This window comes from Amblyomma americanum, chromosome 3, assembly GCF_052857255.1.
Source record: "Amblyomma americanum isolate KBUSLIRL-KWMA chromosome 3, ASM5285725v1, whole genome shotgun sequence".
Taxonomy (NCBI): domain Eukaryota; kingdom Metazoa; phylum Arthropoda; class Arachnida; order Ixodida; family Ixodidae; genus Amblyomma; species Amblyomma americanum.
In genome coordinates, this window is record NC_135499.1 from 121,254,855 (window position 1) to 121,264,812 (window position 9,958).

The following is a 9,958-nucleotide window of genomic DNA, read 5'->3' on the forward strand; positions in this document are numbered from 1 at the left end:
ATGAGTGAGCCCAGATGAATCGTGAGTCGAAATGAGCGAGCCCAGATGAATGGTGAGTCGACATGAGTGATCGAGTGACCCTAGATGAGTCATGAGTCTGAGTGAGACGTGTGTCGCTGAGTTGTTGACCCCGGATGACTGGTTAGTCAGAGTGAGCCCAAGGGAGTTGTGAGCCTAAATGATTCCGAGTTCATAAGTTTGAATGAACCGGGGCATCTGTGAGTGTGTGTTTGATTGAGTAGTTAGTTCAACGAAACTTTTGTTAGGAAGCATATATATCCCACATATTTGCTCGTACTGAAGCCTACCTCGTCTACAGTCATGCCTCTATCTTCTGCTTGATCTGATTCAAATTTCGCAATTGTATCGCTTGAAGTAGGCGCAGTGTTATAAGTGATCGCTGGATGTTTCTCGCTCTGCATGAGCCGTGTTCATATTCCAACACTATGAACGCGGAGAGCGACCTTATGATTTAGAATCGCAACGACGCCCTTTTTTGTTTTTTGGAAGCGTATAAATTCCAGCAGCTTTTTCTGAGGGCTGCAGTGCCGCTTTCAGTCAAAGTATATCATCACAATGGCTACATTTAGTACGACCTTTCTCTTCTTGTTTCTGAGCTTGGCGTTAGGCAAAGTTTCAGCGCACTCGGCAATAACTACACACAACGCCTCCGGATGGGACGTAAGCACCAATTCCATATTTCATTCTGCTTGCACCAAAAATGTTTCATGCCGTGAGGCTGGAAATGCAGTTTATGGTTTTTCATATTTTTTTGTAACACAGTGGTTGAGGAAAGGGTCGCATGCGTTCACCTCTGGCAAACTGAGCAATGCATCTGAATATTGTTTCTGATTTTTTTCGTAACCACTCGAGTTTTCGAATGTTGCTTGTTTGCCGCTATTTCCATCGGATCGTTTTACTTTCTGTTTTGGGGCATGCGGCCATATGTCAGTACGATGACCGGAAGACGCGATCAAGCTATTATGTAGTCCGGCAGTCTACAAAGGCACTGGAATTCTTCCAAAAGACGCTATTTACTGCGCTGAATTGCACCCACAAAGAGCTGAATAGTTCGGCTGCGGCCATAGAAACAAGTGTATTGTGCGCTATCGAAGTACGGAATCATCGATACTATCGGCCGCGCAAAGTTTAAAGCTTACAAAGAAGCGTCGAGACGATATTGAAAAAGTACGTACAACCACCTAGAAAAATGCAGAAACAGTTTCGCGTGCCTGATATCATTCTAGATACAACTGGGCGTATCTCGCGTCGCAAACAGAGTGATAAAGCCGTGTGCTGGCGGCCTTGAGCAAGAAAAAAAAAATTAGAATGATTCGCACAGTTAAGACCTTCCTAATTAAGCAAGCACCCTATGCTTCAACAGAGAATTATTAAGACCGATAATAAATACTGAGAACGCGCACACCACTGTTCATCATAGAGCTTAAAATACCATATTTAGAATTGAAAATGCAAACAATAGTGTTAATCAAAACGCGTAAAAAGGTGTGAAGATATTACTAACAGCCCATCAGTAGATGCGTTTAGTGCCCTGGTTAGAGATCTCCAGTCGTTTCCCGGTAGTTATTCTCAGTTTCCACACTTTCCTATTCTGCCCTGTTTATTTTTACCGTTTTTCGTGTCTAGACTGAAATTACAGCGCTAACTACAGCCGGTTTTCTTTTTTTTTTGCTTGTCACAATGTTTGCAGCCTATTATTTGTACTTCAACTTGAATTCTAACATTTTGTAACATTTTGTACCATATGTTATTGTTCAAGTTGTTTTACTTGCCAATATGTGCACTACACCTGGTTGTATTATTCACCGCTCTTCCTGTTACAGTCCCTGATGGGACTTACAGTATAACAAAAAAAAGAGCACCCCTCCTGGACGACCAAGGCGCCGCTGCGATTATGTGGCTCCATCCGCTACTAGTTCGTAGTCAAGTCCTCGAAGTCGACGCATATCCCAGTACGGGCCAATGTAGCGGCGCAAAAGTTTTGCATTCAGTTCGCAGCGGCGAGTGGGTATCAAAAAATACACTGCCACCTCGCTGTTACTCCGCGTCTCGTCTTCGTTGGTTTCGGCCTCTGGTATGCATGCGCTGCTGACCTCAGAGAACCGTAGCGCGGCAAGCCTTCAGGCTCCTGCGCGCTAAAGGTAGGCGCCGATTTGAGGTTTTCTTCGTCAGTGATGTTTGGCAACATGGCGTCAAGCGTGGTCGCGGAATCCCTACCATGGGTGAGCCTAAACTCTGCCATCTTGTCTCCCGCATTGTGCTGTCGTAGGCGGAGAGCACGCAGGCTAGAATGACGTCCCATGTCTTGTGCTCTCCATCGACGCTCACAAGCAAGCATGGCGCCAATGGTCGTATTAATCCGTTCCGTGAGGCCAGTTTTTCTGGAGATGGTACGCAGTTCTGTGGCTGTGTCTTGTCTCACTGTAGCGCAGAATGGCCGCAGTCAGCTTGACTGTTGACGCTGTTCCGTTGCCCGTTACAAGTACCTCAGGCCGCCACCTCACAGGAGAATGCATTCCGCGTAAACTTTTTCTACTCCTTATGCTGTACCGTCCGGAAGGGTGTTTGCATCGACGCATCGGGTGAGGCAGTCAGTCCCCACTATTGTACACTTGTTTCCGGACGTCGACGTCGGAATAGATTGCAATAGGTCTATGCCAGTCTGCTAGAATTGTCTTGTTGCTATCATTGACTTCAGAAGTACGGCTGACTCGGCTGGTGGTGTCTGGCGTCGCTGCAAGTCTGGGCAAGTTATTACGTACTGTGCGACGTCAGCGGATTCCTGCGGCGCGTAATATTTGTCTTGAATGCGGCGTAGAGTGCAGGTAAATTCGAGTTGCCCAGCTGTCGATTCGTCGTGTGAAGCGTGTAAAATTTCTGCTGGAGAGCTTTTAAGATCGACAAGAAGGTACGCGGCCTTGGTCGGCACGAAGTTCTTCGCGACAATTTCCTGATGCAAACCGAAGAAGGCCAGTCCATGCTTGAACGCGGCAGGTGACGGCGAAGACTTGCTTTCCGGGTATTTAATGAGTTTGCGTACGTAGAAGTCTAAGCATTGCTGTGGCACAGAAGAACTGTTGCTGATACGACTCAGAAAGGCGTCGTTATTGTCATGCTTCAGAGGTGCGTCGACAGGGGCTCGTGAAAGATAGTCGACATTGGTGCGCTTGTGTACAGGTTTGTAGACCACGCTGAATTCGAGTTCTGGAAGGTGCAAGCTCAATTGAGTGAGGTGGCAGGAGGGGTCCTTCGGATTATCAAGCCAGCATAGTGTATGGTAACCACACGCTACCTTGAGTTGTGGTCAGTGCAGATAAGGGCAGAATTTCGATGCAGCCTAGATTACGGTGAGACACCCATTTTCAGTCGTCGAATCATTAGCACCTGCTTTCTACAGGGAACGGCTAGCGTACGTGGTTACGTTCTCCATCCCGTCGCTTTTCTGAACGAGGACGGTACCCAGGCCTAGGCTGCTTGCGTCGCTATGAATATCTGTCTCGGCGTTTTCGTTAAAGTGCCCGAGGCCTGCAGAGCGAGCATTTTCATAGACAGTGAAGCTGCTTGCAGTCTTCCGCTTACGGCTCTTCCTTTTTCAATGGCACATCTGAATTCGTCTGCTGTGTCAAGGGTTCACATTTGCGCGAAATGTTCTTGACAAACTGGCGGTATTGCGTGCAGAGCCCCAGGAATCTGCGCAGTTTTCTTCTCTGCCAGGTGCAGAAACTGAGTGAATGCAGCTGTTTTCTCTCACCCTGAGCGTACTCCATCCTTGCTTACAGTGCGGCCAGAGTTGCAGCTCCTGACAACCGAGGTGGCATTTTGCTCCCTGAGTACTCTCCGAAGCCTTTTCGGGTTATCGTCTTAGTTCGAAGCGAAGACAATGCTGGAGCAACAAAAAAAGTATACTAGCCCTTGAGGCTGCTAATAATGTGTCCATTACACGCTGGAACGTTGCTGGAGCAACAAAAAAAGTCCAAATAGTATTGCCTTCAAATAAAACACCTCTTCCGGCTTGTGAAGGTGGTCTTCTTTCGACACCTTTAATCGATTTCAGATCGCCCATACGCGCTCTTTAGATCCATGGACGAGAAGTACTTGCCGTTGCAAAAGGGCCATCGAAGCGAACACAAAGACTTCAATCTTTCTTTTTGGCGAGGAGGATGACCGATGCTCCATGAGGCTTTTCGGAGGTAGGATGTCGTCGTAGCGGAGCATTTCCTCGACTTAAACCCGGATGACTTGGCGTTCATGTGCCGCATACAGTAAGAGCTTTGGCGGAGAGGGCGGGTGCCTGCACTGTTATATTTCGGTACGATGCAAAAGAGGTTCCTCGGAGCTTTGAGGAGCCAGAAAAACTGTCGCTGAAATTTTGTAGGGGGTTCTACAAAGGTTGCCTGTGCTGCGGCAGAGCCAGGTTGATGTGGAATGCAGGCTTCGGAGTTTGGGTCAGTGGGATCGTTGACTCCTGGTTTGACAGGGCGACTGTATGGTTCATCTAGGCTATTTCTTCCAACAAAGTGATTGTCGTATTATTTGTAGTGTCGTGTCGTGCTGCAGTTAAGTTTACGAACTTGTCTTCTCTTTCATTGTATGTAATTGAGCTGTTTATAAACGACGCAGAGATTTGCAAGGAAGTTTTTCAGCACTGCGACGGATGTGCCCTGCTTTGGTTCTGGACTTTATAAACATCATAAGGCTTTCGTGTGTACGGAATCTCCTGAAAACTCCCCAGGATTTTTTTTTGTTTCTTGTTCGCGCCAGACCTTGTTATAAAGTCGTACTATTCCTGACGATTACGGCACTGCAGGGCGCGCAGCCTCAACGATACAGGTCTCGAAAGTTTTTGTTTAGTCTATTGACATTAAATTAGTCGAAAAATATTTCCTCCTGGATGGCCCTTTTATAAAGCAGTGGCCTATCGGCTAATTGCTGTTTCTAGCGGCATGGTTTCCTAGGGAAGGTTGAGGGTGAGGATGATAAGGTGATTACCAAATAAAGGTGATCGCTTCCGCAGAGATTGCTCACAGCATTCCACTTAAAACCAGTGAGTGCCGGATGTGAACTAAAAGACAGATCTAAGCGACTCATTTTACCTGAGTTCGGGAAGCAGTAAGTATGCTTGCCTGTACTGATCAGAGAGACATAGTTGCACAAAATAAAATCTTCTAAAATGCGGCCTCTACTGTCTGTCAGTTCACTTTTCCAAAACGAACAGTGCTTATTGGAATGCTCTACTATAGTATATCGCTCTGGTATGTGATTAAAAGTGCTTCTGCATCATGGAGACTTACAGTGAGGTATGGTTGGAGATATATTAAGCATACTGAAATTGTTTTAAAAAAAGAACGGTGTCCGCAACTACTTCATATTTCGTTTTCAGCTTGAATTCTTGGGTTGCAACACCGCTCTGGATTACGTATGCAATGCCTCCAGGTAGCGTAGTCGACTCCTCTCGGTCTCGTGAAAGAATTTATACCTTTTAAAAATATTGTTATGTACAGGTCCCTTGTTGGTCTCCTGTATACATAATACTACAGGCGACAGTGAATTTAAAACGTCTTTTACATCACTATAGTTCGTTGTGGATTAAGAGAGCCAGGAAGATTTTGAAGATAATTTTAAAAAACCGAGAACTCTAATTGTTTGGGGCCTGTTACTAGGAATTTTTCTTTCTTCTTTCTGTTCCAAACAGCTGCACCTTCGCCGCAGCGAAAGTGAGCTTGGAATTCTGTCCGTCGCCTCACTGGAGGCGCTCGAGTTGCCCGGAGAATCCCCGCGCAGAGAGTTTTCGGGCTTCTCCCGAGGGGGTGGGGGGGGGACCTTGCTGGTTGCCGACTTGGTTGCCGGCGGGCCGTGTTTCAGGGGTGATATAGTAGTTTTCATTGCGTCGGCCAGAGGCACGGGTGCTAATGCCTCAGCCTCACTGAGTGTGAGCAGGGCAGGTGCCAAAGGCAGGTGGGATGGGCCGCATCCACACACAACATCGGCGAAGCTTATAGGGGCGGTGGAAGAAGTTCAGTGTCAGTGTGCATCGCCTTCATGCTTCTCCGAAACTGACGTCTCCTTCGTTTTCACAGTCGTTTCTTTTTTCTTCCAGGATTGAAACAACGTTTAGTAGGCAGCGTGCTCTCCCTCACAGCTTGCACAGTGTAGCGCAGCGTAGTTCTCCGGAAGGTGATCCCTCGAAGTGCATTTCGCGCACGTTTATAGGCCGCGGTAACTCTGTGAGCCCTGGCGAAACCTCTGGCACTAGAAACATCTCCTGGGATTAGAAATGCAGTGTCGGATACTTACCTTCAGGTATCTCATTTCGACGGCATCAAGCAGTGTGCTAGTGCTGAATGTGAGGGTGAGATGATTTCCATCAACTTTTTGTTATTCTTACCGGTTTTGATTCGATGTGCATCTCAGAAAACTGGCGGATCGGGCTAGTTGGCGCACGTTTGCCATTTTTCGATGCGCTAAAACAACAGGGACAAAGAAGGAGCATACATGGACGAGCGCTACTGCCAACTGTTTATTTCATGAAAGCGCAAGTGCTTTATACAGTGGTCAAAGGCTACTACGACAGGGCAGAAGACTGTACGTGCGCGATAAAAAAGTGTAGCTGCCGAGATTGACAGGAACCGGAAAACATGTGCAAAATTACGTACATGCACTGAGGAATGCGAGTTATTTTTTTTTGGCAATGAAATGGACGGAGGGCTGACTCAAGTGCTTCCCAGTAATGCTATATTATGTGCTTCGATAATCTCTCGTGTAAGTTGATCACGACTACGTCCGATAATACGACACTGATTTTACAATAAACCACAGTTCCGGCGCTTACAGCAGTGAATCGCTAGGTTGCTTCGCAACGCATTTCTAGCATTATTGTTGTGCTGGCGTAGCTGGTCGTTGAGACAACAGCCTGTTTGCCCAACATACTTTTTCTCATAATATACAGGGATGCAGTAAACGATACAATCAATACAGTTCACGTAGGCAGTTTGGTGTTTAAGGCCACATGTTTGTTTGACATAGGGGCAGGGCTTCGTCAGCTTGCAAAGCTTGTTCAGCTTATGGGGGGCCGTAAACACAACTCCCACGTCTGCTTTCTGCGCGATCTTTTTCCAAGTTGTGGGAGACACTGTGCACGTAATGAAGCACACAGCGATAAGAAAAAGCTTGCGGAGCTCCCTTACGTGCCCAGTGTCTCTCACAAATTGAAAAATATGTGGAAACGTAAAAGGCACATGCGTGCTGCACAGTGTCAGCGCGCATTAAAGATTTTCATGTAGTCTGCATTAATCCGGAATTCTACACCGCAGCTTCCCTCAAATAGTCCATGTGTCGCTTCGCAGCGGTAAACTGCACAATTCTCATTCATTGCGGCTTCAATATCGATTCTGTGCCATGGGCTAATTTAGTACAACAAAAAACCTTGCTGGGAGATGTGATTTTGTGTATTCACAAGATTAGGCACAGAAACCATTTAGTCGTGACTCCATGAACAATTTTCGGGTAGCCAGGAGGACTGACCGGGGCAGCAGTTCTGACAGTTACTGCGTCTGCTTGGACGATGACCATGCAGACTTCTACGTATACTTCCTGATATCGGGATAAGTGGAGGTTACAGTCACCATTATATTTGATAATAGTTGACAAGACGGAGGCCCTGTGGCTCGCTGGGTGATAAGAGTGGATGTTCAGGAAATGACAGGTATCTGTCGGTTCGCTGCATACACAACACACCACGCGCAGCCTGCACTTAACGCATGGCCGAGTAGATAGGGCAATATCATGTTTCCCCGATCCAGTTGATCTTAGAAGAATATAGCAACATGACGAAGAGGAAGTAGTTGTGAATGATCAAGAATAAACTAGTCTTAATAAAACATAGAGCGATGCATGCGACAAATTGGTGGAAATGCACCATGATGCCTTCGTCTCTGGTGTTTCAAGTATGCATTCAAATTTTTCATTTTAGTTCGTTTGAAGCATAGCTGATGCGTTTCCAATTTCGCGTGTCAAACACGCAGCTAAACTGCCTGATTGCTGCTTTCAATTTTTCAGCTTCATCAAGACGGAAAGTGGGAATAGTTTCGTTTTTTGTTTTGACATTGCGCTCGTAGCAATTCGAGAAACTCTGTGCACAAATCAACAATGGAACTTTGCGTTGAAAAAGCGCACTGCAAGGAGGCCGTAATAAGTATAGTCCATAAAATTTCGGCAACTCCGAACAGAAACTTTTTATTGCACAACTGTGCCAGCTCTCATGATTCCAACCCATGACAGAGATTCAAACCGTTCGGAATAGCAGGCGTTCCGCACCAAATTATCTGATTTTAGTAGCTCACACGGCAGCACTGTTTTCCATTAGCCTCCATGCCAAAGGCGACGTTTTAGCTTTAAAAAAGGCTATGTTTGCTCGGCAGTTCAGAAAAGAAAGTCACGAAGTCTTGTTTGTGTTCATGGTTCTTGTTCTTTGCTTATTGTTATTTCAGCCACATTACAACAACGAGCTGAACACTTTGCGTTTATTTTGCAGTTTATTAACCAGAACTACTCCCTGAACTTGATAAAAAGGAACTTTGACCCATCAGGGGGCCAAAATGCTACAAACTGCACCAGCGCCTTCACAGTTTGGAAGAATGTTTCTGATCACACATCTTATCAAAGCTTGAAGTACTACAATATGACTGCGAGCTCATGGTAAGCCACCGATTTCTTGGCCTATTCTGAAAAAAATAATTGTATAAACGTCAGCGTGGTCAGAAATTGCAGACAGTCTTGCTTAATCATGCAAGCCACCGCGAGATATTTTGAATAGGAGTTTAGCTTTTGTGAGTAAGACATTAATGCCCGAACGAAGTTATGCAATTTTTTCCCTCTACAGTTCTGCGTCAGTAATCGCTCATCTCTGGGTAGTTTCTCTCCGAATTCGAAATAACACAAGAAACAAGTGTTTTTATCATAACATTGGGTACCCGACGGAGGCTTCCCTTTTTGGGGTTTGACCATTTTGTCTTGAGTTGTCAAGAATTCCATCTCTTTTTCTCCTTTCTGCGTGTATTCGACTTCCGAAGTGTCTCAGGAGTGCCTAAACTGTAAAACTGTACGTTAAGCTTGCATACAGTCGTTCAACGCTGCTGTAAAGCAAGATGGTAGCATTATCAGGTTTTCAGAAATATATGCATTAAAAATTAGGGGTAATGGTCCAATAGCGTAAAATGGCGCTCCTTCAGTGACCTGGGGCCACCTTTGCGTATCACTTCGCAGACAGGGACAGTTTTTTATTGTGTTTTTAATTCTTTCTTACGTTTTTATTTTTCTCCATCAATTTTTACTTCTCAGTTTTCCATTTCATTTGATTCGTTTTTACTTTCTCTGTTATTTTTTATTTATTTATTGTTTTCTATTATTATTATTCTTTTTTACTTTCTTATATATGCAACGTCATGCTCTTCGGTATTTGCTCAGGAGCCTGTGACGTCACATTCTCATCAGCCCGTAGCAACTTCGTGGTCACGGCACAGGGGTCGCCACCGAATGTAATTTCGTTCCCGAACTCACGGAGAAGCCGCCAAACGTCAACTCTAAAGATATCGTGTTACAAATCTAGGGGCGAGGAGAAAGCAAGGCTCAGAACAAACACGACTCACAACCAAACTTTATTCGGAAAGCCAGGCGTTAATCAAGGAGTGTTAAAAGGCATAAACAATAATCTGATAAAGTAAAAAGCATAAAAACGAACGAAGGAGCAAGCGACGCTCAAGAATCGAAAAGAAAAACGAGCTCTTCGTCAGACACACAAATCGAATATTTACTAGTGCAGTTTTGCTTCTCCTTTCCAATATGAAAGCCTTCAATCATTTTTCGCATGGTGTGATTAATGTTGATGTCATGTAACTGCATGTTCGCAGCAGTCCAGTGCACTTTCTTTTTTTTCCTATTC

The 9,958-nt window shown here is 45.5% G+C and overlaps 1 protein-coding gene across 1 annotated transcript in view; it reads left to right on the forward strand.

Moving 5' to 3' along the window:
• Positions 1 to 305: 305 nt before the first annotated feature.
• Positions 306 to 9,958, forward strand: part of LOC144123273 (uncharacterized) — a 19,470-nt gene continuing 9,817 nt past the window's right edge. Inside the window, exons 1-2 of the mRNA XM_077656128.1 lie at positions 306 to 681; positions 8,552 to 8,715. Of these exons, the coding sequence (XP_077512254.1) occupies positions 577 to 681; positions 8,552 to 8,715 (269 nt within the window). The 5' untranslated portion in view covers positions 306 to 576. The remainder of the gene's footprint in view (positions 682 to 8,551; positions 8,716 to 9,958) is intronic.